This window comes from Oryctolagus cuniculus, chromosome 3 (assembly GCF_964237555.1).
Source record: "Oryctolagus cuniculus chromosome 3, mOryCun1.1, whole genome shotgun sequence".
Classification (NCBI taxonomy): Eukaryota; Metazoa; Chordata; class Mammalia; order Lagomorpha; family Leporidae; genus Oryctolagus; species Oryctolagus cuniculus.
The window spans coordinates 98316661-98336199 of record NC_091434.1 but is presented as its reverse complement, the minus strand read 5'-3'; the positions used below and the strand labels follow the sequence as shown (position 1 = coordinate 98336199).

At 36.9% G+C, this 19539-nt stretch overlaps 1 protein-coding gene across 20 annotated transcripts in view; it reads right to left on the bottom strand.

The window, feature by feature from the left end:
• GTDC1 (glycosyltransferase like domain containing 1) overlaps positions 1–19539 on the bottom strand; it is a 434789-nt gene that overhangs the window by 219821 nt on the left and 195429 nt on the right. For all 20 annotated transcript variants that reach the window (XM_051848726.2, XM_070070977.1, XM_070070979.1 and 17 more), the window contains 2 exons: positions 7472–7639; positions 427–600 (listed from right to left, as the gene is read on the bottom strand). In XM_051848726.2, the coding sequence (XP_051704686.2) occupies positions 427–600; positions 7472–7639 (342 nt within the window). The remainder of the gene's footprint in view (positions 1–426; positions 601–7471; positions 7640–19539) is intronic.

Genomic DNA, 19539 nt, shown 5'->3' with positions numbered 1-19539 from the left:
GTAGACAGTGACAGTAAACCAAGCAGTGAGATTTAATATTGATTTCCTTAGAACAGTAACCATTACATATGCAAACCAATGGGCAAAACTGAAGGCAAAGATGCAGCGATACCTTTGAAAATAACTTCCATAACCAAACAACAAACAAAACAGTTATGTATTAAAATCCTTGATAGCTTGCTTTCTTGATCAATTAAATAAGAGGAAAGAAGGGAAGAACACAATATCTGAACTAACCATTCAATGAAAGGGTGCACATATGACTATTTAGAATCTGTGCAAATCACAGCATGGTGAGATAGACCTCAATGCTCTAATGAACCATGTTTTTGCTGGAAAGTTAAAATTAGCAAGAAAAACACCAATTTTATACATTTGAGAGGTGATTTATGATACAATATTAAGAAAATAGTCAAACAAACTGACCTGCTCACATCAGGGAACCTGATGGGAAAGTAAATAACTTGGCACTTGGGTCTAATGATGCTTTCCAAATCCTTGGGTCTGTGGTCAGGAATCAGCTTCATAAATTTTCCAATAGAATTCAGAAATGATTCCATATTAAAAACTGAATTGAACACCACCACATCAGCCACAAGACTGTCAAGAAAAATAATCAATGCAAATAATGAGCCTAGATTCATTTAGAGTTAATTGTAATAAGCCTCAAAATTCTGTTTAGAAGCCAGCATTGTAGTGCAAGTCACTACTTGGGAATCCCACTTGCCACACTGAAGTGTCAGTTTGAGTCCTGGCTACTTTTTCTGCCAGTCTAGGTTCCTGTCAATGCTCCTGGGAGACAGCAGGATGATAAAACATGCATTTGGGTTCCTGCCATCCATGGGGCAGACTTGGATAGAGTTCCTGGCTCTTGGGTTAACTTGGGCTAGCTCTCCCTGTTGCAGGCATCCAGCAAGTGAACCACTGGATGTAAGGTATCTTTCTATATGTCTCTCTCTCCCTCCACCAATCTGCCTTTTAAATCAAACATTTTTTTTCTTTACAAAAAACCTGTGTGCAAAGAATTCTACACTTCCCATCAGTATCTATCAAGTTCTCTAGGAAATAAGTTTCATTGCCATGTTATCATATCACAAGAAGTTTGATAGCTGGCACCAACAAGGAAAGAAAATAGGAAAATTAAGTTACTAATAGGATCACATGATACCTCAAAATTGTTCCACAATGTTGGGAACTTTCTATATTATCAACAACATTAAGTACAGTAAGACCTTTTTTCTTTTTTGGACCAATTACAGTTGTTGAGTTTCTATGTCAGCGAGATAAACCATTTTATACTGTATTACTGGGAATATTCAGAACTTCTGACTAACTTTAAGGAGACTAACTCAGGTAATGTTATTTTAATACAAGGGCATGATATCTTCAATGCTATTTAGTTGCTTATATTTCATTCTTTAGTCCTTATTCAATAAACCATGTTGGGTTTTTAAAAGTTCTACTACAAGAAGTACTAAACAGGAAGGATTATCGTGTACTGTTTAAATAGCTAATTCCACTATTACATTATCTTTGTGGTAGTCAGAGAAGCAGGATTATTAATGGAAATGGAACCAGAAATCCATTTTATGAGGTCATACTGATTATATAAAGGAATATATTACAAAGGATCACATGCCATGGACCTTAAACTAAATGTAATACTGTCTATTGTAGTCAATGAATAGACTGAGTTCTTGGCCTTTTTAAAAAATTAATTTTACTTAGTTTTTAACAGATTCATTGTGATTTGTAGATACAGTTCTATGAATATGATATTCTCTGCCTCCCTCTCCACATTCCCCACTCTCTTTCCTTCTGACTTTATTTTAGTGTTTAAGATAACATATTTTAAAATTGATACACCATTGGCCCAACTAACCAAAAAGAGAAAGAGAGAGAGAGAATCAAATCATTAAAACAGAGATGAGAAAGAAAATGTAATAACACATACCACAGAAATAAAAATAATCATTAGGAATAATTACAAAGAGCTATATGCTAACAAAAGGGAAACCTAGAAGGCCTGGATAGATTCCTAGACACATTAAATCTATGGAAATTGAGTCATGAAGACATAGAAAACCTAAACAGACCAATAACCAGGATGGAAATAGAATCAGTAATAAATATCCTCCCACCAAAGAAAAGCCCAGAATCAGATGGGTACATTGCAGAGTTCTACAAACATTTAAAGAAGAACTAATTTCTTCTCAAGCTATTCAAAACAACTGAAATGGAGGGAATCTTCCCAACACCTTCTATGAAGTCTGCATCACCTTAAAGAGAACTATAAACCAATATCCCTGATGAAGATATATGTAAAAATCCTCAACAAAATATTAGCTAATGAATTCCAACAACACATCAGAAAGATCATCCACCCTGACCCAATGGAATCCCTGGTATGCAGGGATGGTTCAACATTCACAAATCAATCAATGTGATACACCACATTAATAAATTGAGGAACTAAAACCACATGGTTATCTCAATAAATTCAGAGAAAGCATTTGATAAAACACAACATCCTTTCATGATGAAAACCATAATCAAATTGGATATAGAAGGAACAGTCCTCAACACAATCAAAGCAATTTATGACCAACCCACAGCCAGCATCCCAGTGAATGGGGAAAAGCTGGAAGCATTCCCCCTAAGATCCGGAACCAGACAAGGATGCCCACTTTCACCCTTGTTATTTAGTATAGGCCTGGAAGTTTCAGCCAGAGCAATTAGGCAAGAAAAAGAAATCAAAGGGACACAAATATTTAATTTTTTTGTTGCTCTCGTGAATAAAATTTGTTGATTTCTCTTTTTGTGAGTTCATCATTAGCATAAAAAAGCTACCTTTTCTGTGTTTATTTTGTAACCTGCAACTTTACTGAATTGGTTTATTAATTCTAAGAGCTATTTGGTGGAGAGTTTAGGTTTTTCCATGTACAACATCATGTCATCTGCAAACAGGGATAGACTGACTTCCTCTTTTCCAATTTTGATGTCCTTCATTTCCTTCTCTTCCCTAATTGCTCTTACTAAAACTTCTAGTACTATATTTAATAACAGTGATGAAAGTAGACATCCTTATCTTGTCCCAGACCTGAGGGGAAATGCTGTTAGTTTTCCTCCATTCAATACAATATCGGCTGTTGATTTTTGATATATAGCCTTCATAATTTTGAAGAATGGTCTTCTATACCTAATTTGTGGAGGGCTTTTTATCATGAAGGGTACTGAATCTTATCAAATGCTTTCTGTATATCTATTGAGATGACCATATTGTTTTTATGCTTCATTCTATTGATGTGAATTATGATGTTTACAAATTTGCAAATGTTGAACCACGCTTGCATTTCTGGGATAGTCACACTTGATCACGATGTATGATTTTTTATGTGATTCTGGATTCAATTTTACTGGTACTTTGTTGAGAATCCTTGCATCTATGTTCATGAAGATATAGCTCAGTAGTTTTCTTTCTGCACCATTTCTATGTTTGGTTTTGCTATCATGGTAATGCTGGCCTCATATAGAGTTTGGAAGAATTCCATCCTGTTGAATATTTTGGAATAGTTTGAAGAGTACTGGAGTTACTTCCTCTTTGAATGCTTTGTACATTTCCTTGATGGAAGACTTTTGATTACAGCTTCAATCTCATTGCTGGTATGGGTCTGTTTAGACTGTCTATATCTTCTTCATTTCACCTTGATAGGTTATATGAATCCATGAATTTATTCATTTCTTCAAGGTTTTATAGTTTATTAGCATATAGTTCTTCATAGTAGTTTTTTATGATGCTTTGTATTTTAGTGGTGTCAGCTGTAATGTTGTCTTTTTCATCTCTAATTTTATTTATTTGATTTTTTTCTTTGTTAGTCTGGCTATTTTGTTTATCTTGTTCTTAACATTTAAATATATTAATATAAGGAAATGTGAAAGCAACGTTGATGGGACATGGACAAGCCAAGAGTTTTTTTTTTTAACTTTTATTTAATAAATATAAATTTCCAAAGTACAGCTTTTGGATTACAGTGGCCTTTTCCCCCCTATAACCTCCCTCCCACCCGCAACCCTCCCATCTCCCACTCCCTCTCCCACACAGAAATAAAAAGAGCCATCAGAAATTACTACAAAGAGTTGTATGCCAGCAAACAGGGAAATCTATCAGAAATGGATAGATTCCTGGACACATGCAACCTACCTAAATTGAACCATTAAAACATAGAAAACCTAAACAAGCAAAGAGTTTTCAGGATTGCCTCTAACATTTTCCCAAGAAAATGAACACCAATCATAACCATGAATGAGCTGGGTAAATCTTGAATGTGTAGTAGGAGCCTTTTACGAATCAAAAATTGATTAAATACATATATTTTTTTAAAAAACTAATTTTATTTATTTGAAAGACAGGATTAGAGAGAGAAGTAGAGTCAGAGAGAGAGAGAGGTCTTCCATCTGGTGGTTCACTCCCCAAATGACCACAACAACCAGAGCTGAGCTGAACTGAAGCTAGGAGCCTGGAGCTTCTTCTGGGTCTCCCAAGTGGGTTCAGGGGCTCGAGGACTTGGACCATCTTCCACTGCTTTCTCAGGACATAGCAGAGAGCTGGATTGGAAGTGGAGCAGCTGGGACTAGAACCAGTGCCCATATGAAATGCTGGTGCCACAAGCCAGGGCTTTAGCCTGCTTTGCTACAGTGCCAGCCCCAATAAATAAATTTTGATTTTGAAAAATGTTCTCTGTTTTAACCAATGATTCAATGTCACTAGAACTCAAGGAAACACAGGCAAATCTTTTGATAAAAAGTTATACAAGATGAAGTAGACAAAATGGGTTTCTTTTTTCCTAAAAATTATAGATCAGTAACAGTGAAAAGACATGTAAGTACACATAAAAAAAAAAACACAATAAAATACGTGGAGCTTAAAATTAGGAAAATCATGGCAAACCCTGAGTTTGGTTAAGTCACATTTAGTTAGACAGCCAAATTTATACTTATTAATACCAGGCAGAAGGATAAGCCAAAAAAAGGAATATTGGCTCACCATGTCCATGCATTCCCTGTCCCCCACCTCAACAGCTTTTCCATACAGGTTTCTGTAACTATGATTGTTTTAGTTACTACCTAGTACAAATTTGGAAGGTAGAGGTGATTACAACATGGATAATTCAAAGGAATGTCACAGAAGTGCTGACACAACACTAAGCAATAAGGAAGTCAATATAATAATAGACCCAAAGTTGAGGGATGTTTTACAGCTAGTCTGTTTTCACCATATGTCGCATATTGTAATAGCGACCCACAGGTCATAATATATAGTTACAACATGTGTTCATAAGTCAGAGGGTTAGTGAAACCGCTGTTTAAGGTGAGTGCTTATGTCAGTCATCTTTAAAGGCCTCAAATGCCACACGGTCAAGAAAGAAATCTGACAGTGCCAACAAAAGCAGAAGTCAGCAAGAAAACTAAAGAAACATTTGAGGAAGCAGGAGTCATACTTTTCACAGAGAATCTGAACAAGACTGCTTGCTGACACTCTTATTTTTCCTCTGGACAACTGTGAACTATTTTTTTCCCATTAAGAAGTCAACTGATGATGAAGTCCACTTCCTTCTCTCCCAGCTTGTCTATCAGTTTACCCTCTTGAGAAGAGCAGTGCTGAAAAAGCATGTACAGGCTGTTATAGTCTTGTTCCGTAACATCAAAAACAATCTTTTATGAAAGAGAGGAGGGGCAGTGAGTGAAACTTTTTAAAAATATCTGCCCTCAAAGGGTATGCGACCCAACTCCTTACATTCCTAAAAATCTACTTTATGCTAAATTAAAGATCCAAGATAGTGTACAGAAATATTCTTTTTGGTGCATTTCCTCCCTGATATGAGTGGGTGTAACTTCCATTAACTTTAAAGCCACCCATAAAGGGAAAAATAGACATAATTTTTTTTCCCAGTGATTTCTCAGGGGTAATAAACACACACTATCAGAGGAAAAGAATGATGCTAATTCAAGAAATCAAAAGAATATTACAAATGTTTTCCATATTGATAAAGCATAAAATGATTTTATTTTTGTTTTCAAAACATACTTCCCTTCCCTGTTTCAATATAAAATAACATATTTTAATTTTATTATGAAATTTTAAAATGGTTGCTTTTTTATGAGACATTTGACGTGAAGCAGTTCCACTCTATTTTGATAGCACTGCTACTACTTCACAATTGGAGCAGCTTGTAAAAATGATTGCAGGAAAACATTTACAAAACGCTCAAAACACAGAATTATTACCATAGAGCTGCTTTTCTGTGTCAACTAAACTACGAAACATACTTGCAAGAGTTAGGGGTCTCTTTAAACACATTATCAATCCCCATTGTTAATAACAGTTAATAGAGGGGAGTAGAAGGTATCCAGCCACTGCCAAATTGATTCTATTTGACAGTTGCAGTTATGTGAACAGGATCCAATGGCAAACCTGTTTCAGAGTTGTTATTAACTTCTTTCATTAACTATGCTTCAGGAGATACACTTTCTTGAAGTCACAATAGAGAGGGACATCACCTTTGAAATGTCATGGTATTTTAAGGCTGTGCTATTTCAAAAGACTCAATGAGGGGAAAAAAAAAAACACCACCTAACAATTCATTTTCCGCAGTTTTCTTTGTCTTACAAACAACCAGGAAAAAAAGGAACACAACCTCTTTCTATGTTATGCTTTCATTTTGGTTTATTCCTCTGTAAATTTTTATTTTTATTTTAGCTGAATACAGTTAAAACGGCTGGTAAATAAGAGTAACCTCATTTTTTTTCTAAAAGTATGCCTTGAACAACAGACCATAGGCTCTAAGGTTGAAGGGCTTACCAACTCTTTCTGAATGCTGTGAAAAATACAGTTAATCGATTCAATATGTAATTAGATTGCTACATATATGTATGCCATAAAAGGATTAACTGTGACCTTATATATACTGCAGATGCATGAGTAATGACTGCTGGGGAAGGTATGTTTAAACATTTGGGGGCCGGTGTTGTGGCGCAGCTGGTAAAGCTGTCACCTGCAAGACCAGAATTACACATGGGCATCAGCTCACATCCTGGCTGCTCCACTTCTGATCCAGCTCCCTGCTAATAGCCAGGCAAAAGTAGCCAAAGATGGCCCAAGTGCCTGAGCCCCTGTTACCCATGTGGGAGATCGGGAAGAAGCTCCTAGTTCCTAACTCCAGGCCATTGCACTCATCTAGAGAGTGAAGCAGCAGATGGAAGATTTTCTCTCTCTCTCTCTCTCTCTCTCTCTCTCTCTCTCTCTCCTTTCCTCTCCCTCTCCTTCTCTATCTGTAACTTTAAAACAAAATGTCTGAACCTACATAAAGGTCTTTTTTTAAATAAGTATATAGCAGGTCTCCAGATTCAAAAGATAACCACCTATAATGAAAAGGGTAAAAGAACCCAATGGAATGAACCAATCTATACCTACCATGAAAGAATCTGATTGTATCCATACTGGAAATCCCTCTCCTGATGTTTCTTGACAGGATATACCAATTGGTTCTCATGGAAATACAGAATCTTTTTCAATTTTCCAAGGTCAGGCCGAAGGGCAGCCAGTTCGGTCAGGTTAAGTACTGAGCTTGCAAAGAGGATCCTAGGAAAGAAGGAAATTAGGGTTTACTGTTCCATGTACACTTGAGGGGGATCACCCCTTCCCCTTCTTCTTTCCTCTTTCCTTTTCACACCCCAAGAAAAACACCACCCCTGTAGGGACATATCAGTCGTTGTGCCTTAATACCATGTAGTAGCATTCTAAGTTTTGATCTCTTAAAAAGCAGCTGCTAAGAACTATAAAAGCCCTGAATCACATTGGTCTTCTCAGTTACTGAAAGATACAAAGAAAAAAAAGCAAGCAAGCAAGCAGCAAGCCTGGATAGATTTTATTGAAAAAGGCAAGAAAAGCTCTATCTGAAGGACAAATGGAACAAAGATAAGACTGACTGGGGAATACTTTGCTTGCCAGTTTCATTACACGTTACTTCTTTATGCAACCAACTACTGAAATTCAATATATGAGCAGGAATGGCACATGTTCATGCTATGACACAAACCCTTTTGATTTATGCAATAGACTTACCTACTGCAGTCGATTTTTCTGGGTATGTTTTCTCACACCCCCCTTTAAAGTATCCTACACTATTGCATTTTTTTTAAAAAAAATTCTCCAATACTGGACTAATTGGCACCAGATATGCAATCTGTAGAATTCCTTATATAAAACACACAACTATAATACATTGATTATATATTAATGAGAGGGTAATTTCTCATCTTTGGGGGGTAGGAGGAGGAAGAAGCTAAAAGCCTACCTACCCATATTTATAAATAAAAACAAGGGTCTGTGTACTGTCTCACTCCACAAACATATTAAATGTGTACTATTTGCCAGGATCTAACCAGGAACAGCAAAAAATATGAATAAGAGCTCAATAAGATAGATGAAGGCTACCTTTTAATAGAGACATATACAAACTATTAGAAGAACAAACACAAAGGAGTAATAATTATCTGGGACAACCCAGAAATGCTTTGCTAATGAGGTGCCTGCCACATATGAACACAAAAGAGGGGCAAAGTACAGTCCCTGAACCGCTGAGAACATTTAACTGGCACAATTTTGATACAATGCCATCTTTACAACACAACGTAGCATCATTTGACTCTTACAGCTTTCATTCCCATTCCAAAAAAATGAGGTTCAAGAAGGTTAAGAGTTTTTCTAGGATCACACTGGTGGAAAAGTGGAAAAGGAGCAACGGCTGGTCTTCTAAACCCAAAGTACTTTTCATTACACCACAGACATGAATTGGTTGTGGACCACTTACATTGCAAATGCTTTCTTCTGTACTTAATAAATACAAAATATCATCCTTGTTATTACCATGATTACAACCACTATAAATCCTCCCTTACTGACAAGCCAAATGGCTAACTTCAGGTGTTTATATGATCTGCAGCACTAGCCTTTCACATAGGAAGAATGATGACATAATAAGTGCATATATCATAACTAGGAATTCAAGTGCTTTCTTCATGGGCTAAAGGAGGCACATAAGACCAAAAGCTAGTGATCCCTCTTTAAAGCCACACTGCTTTATTAGTATTATGGGTTATCTCTGTAAAGAAAAAAAATCTTACCAAGAAGGTCCATTTATTTTTTTTCTTTTTTTTTAACTTTTATTTAATGAATATAAATTTCCAAAGTACACCTTATGGATTACAATGGCTTCCCCCGCAATAACGTCCCTCCCACCCGTAACCCTCCCCTTTCCCACTCCCTCTCCTCTTCCATTCACATCAAGATTCATTTTCAATTCTCTTTATATACAGAAGATCAGTTTAGCATACGTTAAGTAAAGATTTCAACAGTTTGCTCCCACACAGAAACATAAAGTGAAAAATACTGTTTGAGTACTAGTTATAGCATTAAATCTCAATGTACAGCACACTACGGACAGAGATCCTACATGAGGAGTAAGTGCATTTATTTTTTTTAAATTATCTATCCACACCCAACTAAAGCAAAGAGAAAAATTACGATCAGATCATGCCCTGTTGTGTATAGTGCCCCCACCAAGTCTAGAATTCAAATTGAAAATTCTAAAATATGAAGATATTCAGTTATCTACAAATTGTGTCCATAGCAGAGAAAACAAAATATTAACTTCAATTTATCAATATTTTCCTTAAGAGAGAATGAATGGATGATAACTTGTGGCCCACCTTATCCAAAAATTATCTGTTCTCCCTCACCCCATCATCATGCACACTGCTGCAAGCAATGACTCAGATTCTTAATCATTAAGATTCTTAATCAAATACACTTTTTCACACACAAGGCAAAAAAAATGCATTAAGTGCATCCCCCATATATCTCATAAATTATATAGAAAAAGGTACCTTTGCAAAAGAAATCTGTGAGATGACAACTTAACAAATGATCAAACTTAATACAACCAATAAAGGACACAGTGATATCATGTATTTCCGAATGCACTGAGAAAGATACAACTCTCCAATGTAGTATTCCTGCCAAAAATGCCTGATCTGAATTTGGTCATGAGGAAATAATCAAACAAATATTTTGCAAAAGAATTCGGCTGTATCTCCAACAAATGTCAGTGTCATTAAACAAAAAACCTAGATTAAAGGAAAATAAAGAGACCCTGAAACAAAATCCAATGTATGATCTTTGACTGGATACTGGAACAAGAAAAAACAGCTATAAAAGGCATTAAAGCAATAGGAAAATTTTCAAATGGATTGAATAAACAATTATAAATGTTTATCAATCTTAAATATTTTAATATAAAAATGCTATTGTACCCTTATTATTAGGAGACTCCTGTCAAATTATTTATATGTGAAGTGTCACGATGTCTCCAACTAATTCTTAAATGGTTTGGTGAAAATGCTACTAATAGCAATAGCTATTCCTAGGTACTTATTTTCACATACATAAATATAAATGCACAAAACATGAGCAACTAATTAACTTCAGTAACAGGTATATAGTAATTCATCATTCTAGTGCAATTTTTGGTATTATATTTTTACAGTACCACAAATTTAGGGAAATATGCAGTAAGAGTCTTTATGTGGAAGGCAAAAAGTACTCTTCATTCCACACATGATAAACCCATCATATATGTTTCTCTAGATGTAACTTAACTACTAATTTCCTATTAGCCAATGTTTAAAAAGGTGAGCCCTTCATTTCACTTTTATCAAAAGCCCCTCTCCTATCCTTCCCACCAACGGACCCACAATTAACAAAACCATACCTAAAGTTGAGTTTCCAAAGACAAACTTCCAAATAAAACAATGCAATTCATTCAGAAGAGAAATGACAATGATTTTCAACATATTAGCCATTTGAGACTGCCCATATCAATACTTCCTCCACTTTGTTGAGTGGTTGAAAGGAAATTAATTGTATTTTCATAATAAATCTTGAAACAGTACTTATATTTCTAAATAGTAGAAATTACTTCTATTATTAGTAAAACATTTCTCTATTTTTTTTTCTCTTGCAAAATGGTAGTTAAACAGAGCAAGAAGCCATCCCTTATATATGCAGCTCAGAACTATCTGCTCAGAAGTCATGAATATGCCCACCAAAGGGCTAAACCTATGTTCCATAAAAACAGGCAATTTCTACTGTATCCACTACCATCAACTTCTTTTTTTTTTTTTTTTTATTTTGGGTAATCTTCAGACTTTATAAAGCAAAATCAAAGCAACTACATTTGATTAGCTTGTCACTCAAGAGTTTCTCTCCAAGCATAGCATTGATACCACATTTTTCTGATCACAAATCCAATTTGGGATTCTGCCACATCTATAGATTCTGATCTTCTTGTTACCTGATGTCACTGATTACTTGACTTTCTTTTTTCTTTTTTTTTTTTTCTTTTTTTTTAAAATTTATTTAATAAGCATAAATTTCCAAAGTACAGCTTATGGACCACAATAGCCTCCTCCCCCCACCCCGTGTCTTCCCTCCCATCCACAACGCTCCCCTCTCCCACTCCCTCTTCCCTTCCCCTTCACATCACAATTAATTTTCAATTATCTTTATATACAGAAGATCAATTTAGCGTATGTTAAGTAAAGATTACCACATTTTGCTCCCACACAGAAACATAAAGTGTAAAATACTATTTGAGTACTAGTTATAGCATTAATTAAACACCTAAGAGTAATTGTGTATTAATTACAGAGCTCAACCAATAGTTTTAAGTGGAATATAAAACGCATCTTTTGCATTGTTGTGACTTCCCCCCAACCTCCCTCCCTCCCGTGGCCCTCCCCTCACCCACTTCCTCTCCCCTCTCCCCCCTTCATCATGTTTCATTTTCAGTTACCTTCATATACCGAAGATCAATTTAGTATATACTAAGCAGGGATTTCAACAGGTTGCACTCACACAACCGAACCAGGTATAGGGTATTGTTTGACTAGTAGTGTTGTTTTTGAGTTTCATAGATAAACATATTAAGGACAGAGATCCTGCGAAGGGAGCATGAACCCAGTGACTCCCGTTGTTGATTTAACAATTGGCACTCTTATTTATGACGTCAGCAATCACCCGAGACTCTTGCTATGAGCTGTCTAGGCTACGGAGGCCCCTTGATTTCACCAACTCTGAATTTGTTTAGTCAAGGCCATATCACAGTGGAGGTTCCTTCCTCCCTTCAGAGAAAGGCGCCTCTCTCCTTGATGGCCTGATCCTTCTGCTGGAGTGTTGTTCGCCAAGATCCTTCATTTAGATTGTTTTTTGCCACCGTGTCATGGCTTTCCATGCCTGCGAGACTCTCATGGACCTTTTAGTCAGATCCGAATGTCCCAAGGGTTGATTCTGAGGCAGGAGTGCTGTTTTGGGCATTTGCCATTCTATGAGTCTGCTGTGTGACCTGCTTCCCCCGCAGGATCATTCTCAACCCTTTTGATTCTATCTTTCATTATTTGCTTACACTGGTCTTATTTGTGTACTCTCTTCGACACTTACCCTATCTTTTGGATCAGTTGTGTATTTATATTTGTCTCTTTACCAAGTGTGCTGGCATTGGAACCTGCCTCCTTGGTAAGATTGAGTTGAAATCCCCTGGCACATTTCCAGTTCCACCATTGGAGGTAGGTCTGCTTGAGTATGTGCCGTCCTATATATCTCCTCCCTCTCTTATTCCCACTCCCATGTTCCACAGAGATCAATTTCCTATTAATTTTTAAACGCTTAAGAATGGTTGTGCATTGATTGCAGAGTTCAACCAGTGGTCTTGTGTAGAGCATACCGAGCAACAACAACAACAACAAAAATACTAAAGGAACAAAATAGTAAGTTTTTCCTCAACAGTCTGGACAAGGGCTGCTCATGTCATTGTCTCTCATAGTGTCCATTTCACTTCAATGGGTATCATTTTAGGTGCTCGTTTAGTTGCCATCAATCAGGGAGAACATGTGATATTTATCCCTTTTGGACTGGCTTATTTCACTCAGCATGATGTTTTCCAGCTTCCTCCATTTTGTTGTGAATGCCCGGATTTCGTTGTTTTTTACTGCTGTATAGTGTTCCATAGAGTACATATCCCATAGTTTCTTTATCCAGTCATCCGTTGATGGACATTTAGGTTGATTCCATGTCTTAGCTATTGTGAATTGAGCTGCAACAAATATTGAGGTGCAAATGGCTTTTTTTCACCCCTTTAATTCCATTTGGGTATATTCCAAGGAGTGGGATGGCTGGGTCCTGTGGTAGTGCTATGTTCAGGTTTCTGAGGACTCTCCAGACTGTCTTCCATAGTGGCTTTACCAGCTTGCATTCCCACCAACAGTGGATTAGTGTCCCCTTTTCTCCACATCCTCGCCAGCATCTGTTGTTGGTTGATTTCTGTATGTAAGCCAATCTAACCGGAGTGAGGTGGTATCTCATTGTGGTTTTGATCTGCATTTCCCTGATGGCTAGGGATCCTGAGCATTTTTTCATGTGCCTGTTGGCCATTTGGATTTCCTCTTTTGAAAAATGCCTGTTAAGGTCCTTGGCCCATTTTTTTATTGGGTTGTTTGTTTTGATTCTGTGGTGTTTTTTGATCATTGTGTAGATTCTAGTTGTTAATCCTTTATCTGTTGTGTAGTTTGCGAATAACGTCTCCCATTCTGTTGGTTGCCTCTTCGCTTTCCTGACTGTTTCCTTTGCTGTTAAGAAACTCTTCAATTTTAGGTAATCCCATTTGTTTATTTTATCTTTGATTACCCGTGCCTGTGGGGTCTTCTCCAGGAATTCTTCGCCTATTCCGATATCTTGAAGGGTTTCCCCTATGCTCTCAATTAGTTTCATGGTGTCGTGGCGCAACTCTAGTTCTTTGATCCATGTTGAGTGGATTTTTGTATAAGGTGTAAGGTAGGGGTCTTGCTTCATACTGCGGCATGTGGACATCCAGTTTTCCCAGCACCATTTGTTGAAGAGGCTGTCCTTGTTCCAGGGGTTGGTTTTAGGTCCTTTGTCAAATATGAGTTGGTTATAGATGTTTGGATTGATCTCCGGTGATTCTATTCTGTTCCATTGGTCTATCCATCTGTTTTTGTACCAGTACCAGGCTGTTTTGATTATAACTGCCCTGCCACTACCATCAACTTTTAAAAGTTGCTAATAATATAACGAATGACATCACTCAATCAGCAGCTAGGCCCTAGGTTCCCAATGCTCATCTTGCTCAGGTATTATTTAAGCAATAAATCCTAACAAGGTGTGCTTTATCACCCCAGTGTGTGTCCCTGGCAAGAAAGGGCACAAGGCGAGAGCAAAAACCACTAGGAACAAGATAATTCCTGACAGCTGCTGCTTGAGTAGAAGTTAAATTGAACAGTTTATCTCAGCATGAAGATGTTATAATGCTTTATGGTTAATATTTTTTAAATTAACATAAAACCCAGAGAAAGCAGTTGGGCAATCTTTCACAAACATGACATACTACAATCACTGTATAAGCTGGATTAGTACTTATTACCATGCTACTACAGAATTAAGCTGTTTTTAGACCACCAAAGAGCTTTAAATTGCAACTTTTGTCTCTGTAAGAGAAACCTATGTTTAAAATGTCTGCTAAATTCAAATTAATGGCTACATCATTAGCTTACCATTTCACCCAAAGTACAAGTCAGTTGCTATTATAATTGTCTAACCCAAATGGCTCTGCACTATAAGCACACTAATGCTATTCCAGGCATTTGGGATAGGATCCACACACAAGTTTCAATTGTTTCCAATGCACATTGTGTCTACAATTTGAGTTGTATTTGCTTAAAGAATCCAAAATAATTTAACCTGATAAAATTCAGGATTAAGGATTTTCTTATTTTCTGCTCAGCTTAAATATACCAGTTGTTTGTCTTTTATAATATTTATATTTGTGTATAAAAACATGCTGAAATATACCTAAGCACTGTAGGAGTGTGATCATTATTATCAATGTACATACTGTTGTTATCTTAGTGAAATACTCCAGGTGATCAATATTTCAGCCACAGCTATATTATCTAAATAATCTTTCATGGGCTAGCTTATCTTACTCTGGTCCCGCGAAATCTTTTTAATAGGCCTCCTCCTTTCCTGAAACCACTTATCACTTAATGGGATAAGACAGACAACTTGACACACATACAAGTTCGACAGTTATTCAAACTAGAATAATTTTTTGCACACCTTCCAAGGGTCTTTGACAAAAAAAGAGTAGATATTTTATTGGATTATTTTGCTCATTACCAGACTCCTAGTACATATTCATGATGCTCAGCCTCATTTCAAAAGTCTTTGTTCTTTTGCTCACTATTTTGAGTTCTTGTTGTATAAAACTTCCTCTCTAGGAGCTGAGATCCTGACCTTTCTGTGATGTAGTATTTTCTGCAGCGATGGAAATATTCTGCACCTGTTACTGTCCACAGATGACTAGACACACATGTTTCCAAGTCCTTGAAACATAGCTAGTACAACTGAGAAACTAAGTATTCAGTTTGGTCTGATTTGATTGGTGACTGGTCTAAGTTGAAATTTAGATTGAACAGCCATATGCAGCTAGCAGCTACTTTACTGGAAAGCAAAGCCATAGTTGGACTAACCCTCCCTAAGCCTTCACATTCCACCCACAGTGCCTGAATGCAATTCCTCATTAAACTTACATTCCTGACCAGAGTATTCCTTGCCTTGCTTTTGAACACCTAATTTTTAAGTTTCTCCTTAAGAGCTGAGTTTCACCTACCCGGTACCTTCCGTTCTGGAATGGCACATTTTCATATCCTTCAGATAATAAGAAAATACACACTGAGGAGCATGCTGGGGGTCAGTGGGTTAAGTAGCTGCTTGCAAAGGACACATCATATATTGGAGCATCAGTTCAAAGCCCCACTACTTTGCTTCCCATCCAGCTCCCTGCTAGTGGTCCTGGGAAGCAATAGATAATGGCTCAAATACTTGCTTCCCTGCCACCCATAAGGGAGACCCATATGGAGTTCTGGCTCCTTGTTTCAGTCTGGCCCAGCTCTGGCTGTTGCAAGCATTTGTGGAAAGAAGCAATAGATGGGAGATTTTCTTTGTGTCTCTGTGTCTCTCCCTCTCTGTCTCTGTCATTCTGCCTTTCAATGAAGTAAAATAAAAAAGATTTATGCCTGCAATACTTGGGGCTAGGCCAGGACAATAGCCGTGAACCTGGAACTACATCTACCCAATACTTGGGACATCCTCTGCTGCTTTTCCTGGCCCACAGTCAGGAGCTATATTGGACGTGGAGCCAATTGGGACTTGAATTGGTGCTCTGATATAGGATGCAGGCATCACAAATGGCAGCCTAACCCACTGTGCCACAATGTGGTCCCTATAAATAAATCACTTAAAAAAAGAAAATACATATTAATTACAGACATGTTTTATGTGTAAAAATAATAAGCAAATAAAGTGAATATCATCCATAAAATTTCCTAAAAGAGATAGCCACTAATTACATCACGGTACTCACTGAGTAAGTGTATACTGAGTACCAATTATTTGCATGGTACTAAGACTGAGCTAAATGATGAACATGAATTGGAAAACAAAATAGCTGAGGCAAGAAGAAACTTGGCAGGTTGAGGAACTGAATGAAGATTCAGGAGACTGGAGCACTTTGGTCAATGATGGCTAGACATGAGGTTGAAGAAATACATGGGCCTTTGTAAGACATGAAAATAATTTTGCATTTTATGGTAAAAGCAATGGGAAGTGACTTAAGAATTTCAGGTAGGCAAGTTACAAAATTATAAAAGCACATTGGGAATATTTACTTTTTTTTTTCACACTGTAAGAGGTATACACTATTATTCAGCTTTACTTTTTGCTTTGAACTCTTAACATCATGCTAAAAGATATTTCTAAAATATATGATTTTTAAAATGGATTTCATGATATGGTGTCTCATAATATCTTCAACCAAGACATTATTTTTATATTCACATATAAAGTTTCGACAGTTTCATTGTTTAATCTCTTATATTTCAATTGCTTTTATTTATGTATTTCATGAGTTTTTTAATACCAGAAAACGTCACTCTGACTACTGTATGGAAAACAGACTATGGATGGAAGAAAGGAGAACAGTAGAGAAGAGAAATTGCAGTGGCTTGGGCTAAGATGTTGGCCAGGACAGGAGTGATGTCAAGGGGACTGGACGGCTTTGCTGAGGACACTGGATATGAAGAGTGAAACAGGCACACTACAACTTTCTCATGTCTGAAGTATCTTGATAGTGATTCAATTTAACATGAATTCAATGACATATACATGCATACATGAAAATTACTCCCAAACCTTTCACAACTCTTTGGCTTCAATAAACTTTTTAATTTGTAAAACCTGTGTAGAAAAGTAACTGAATTTTAGTAGTCATTAATCATTGATATACAAAACTCATTTTACCATCATTTGCTTTCGTTGTCAGCTACTTCTTCTTAATTAGAGTATTTCTAAACCTTAACATTTCAAAAACCTTCAAGAACACTGCATAACAAAATGTTTCCCTTAGCTTAAACAATTAAAATACAAGATGGAGCCTTATCTAAAGGAAAAGAAATGTTTTTATTTAATTTCTTAGGTTCTGATGATGGATAATTTACAGGCTGTTGGAGTATCCAATTTCCCAAAAGCTGTCTCATGGTGTTACATCAATTAAATAGGGAATTTTACATTTTCCCATCATGTAATTTTTCTCCCCTCTGTTGTGTACAAGAGAGTACTGTGTAAGGAGTACTGTGTAAGGAACACTTGCTGAGAAGGCAGGGGATCAAGGACTATAGGTAGAATCTGCTGCTAAACACTATCTTCAGCATGATCTAGTTTCTTCACATCCACTCATGTGGCAGTCTGACCTGTCTTAGGAATACTTAAGAGGACAAATTCTCTAAAACCTGTTGAGCTTCTTTGGCTAAATAAAGGTGCCACTTAAATGCAGGTGTCTTTTAAATTTATTCCAGCAACTTCTCCAGTCTTTTATTATCTGGCACATCGTCTAATCCATAAAAAACACTCTGTAATTATGTTTCTGACAAGAAGAAAGAGGCAGGAAGAGAAAGTGAACCTATTGAAAAAAATAAATAAGTGGAATTTTCTACTGACTACATTTAAACCTAGTTTTGAATCACGCATTAATTTATTTGAGATGGAAAGTCATTATTAGGAATGTTCTTCCATTGTCCTTCTCTGGACAATACAAATAACTCAAAATAGTTATAGGTATATTTGTTCTATACATTCCATCAATAAGTCAACAAATCAGAATACTGTGCAGTCTGACTTAACAATTTAAGTAGAACAAGCTGTCAACTCTGTTGTAAAAGAGCTGACAACTTAAGTTGTAAAAAAAAAAAAAAGCCAGAAACATGGGGAACATTATATAACAATAAAACCATAAGTAATAGGTCTTTTCTGAACAGGAAAGGTCACAAACCAGAGGGGTGGAAAAAGATTGATTGTGAATGAAAGTATAGGTACCAGGAGCTACAGTGGCTCAGAGGAAGAAAACAAAACTAAAAGCAATGAAAAATAAGGAAGTCTCAGGATTACTGGGAATGTTAGAAGAGTCATGTGTCATGTGGTTTGGGATATGGAAAGGAGAAAGGGGGAGGAACAGTGGCTAAAGGTTAGGTTTTTTTTTTTTAATTTAGTAATCAAATAAAACTGAAAAGTTGGTCTTCCATCAGACCCAAATGCAGTATGAGAAGTTGGTACTTTATCTGCCAGTCATATCGTGATCCACAGTGTTTTTTATATAAGCCATCTTTTATTTCTTCTTATTCTTAATTAGCCACATTGTGAATTCTCACTGTCCAAGAAAAGCAAGAGTAAACAAGAAAATAAAGAAGAAAGGAGCAGGAGTTTAGCATGGTAGTTAAGATACTGTGTTTGGGGCCAGCACTGTGTGGCACAGCAGGTTAAAGTCCCAGCCTGCAGTGCCAGCATCCCATAGGGGCGTTGGTTCTATTCCCTGCTGCTCCACTTCTGATCCAGTTCTCTGCTATGGCCTGGGCAAGCAGTAGAAGATGGCCCAAGTCCTTGGGCCCCTGCACCCATGTGGGAGACCCGGAAGAAACTCCTGGCTCCTGACTTCAAGATCACCGCAGCTCTGGCCACTGTGAGGCCATTTAGGGAGTGAACCAGCAGATGGAAGACCTCTCTCTCTGTCTCTACCTCTCTCTGTAACTCTGTCTTTCAAATAAAGATGAATTAAAAAATAAAAAATAAGATACCTGTGTTCCACGACACAGTACTTGGTTTCAATTCCAACCTCTGGCTTCTGACTCCAATTTCCTGCTAAAGAAGACCCTGGATGGGAGGCAGTGGTTACAACTCAAGTAGTGGGTTTCTGCCACTCACATGGGAGATCTGGACTGCATTCTGTCTACCTCTCAAATAAGTAATTTAAAAATAAAAACGAATCAAGCAAAATATAATCATCCATCACTACCACTCTT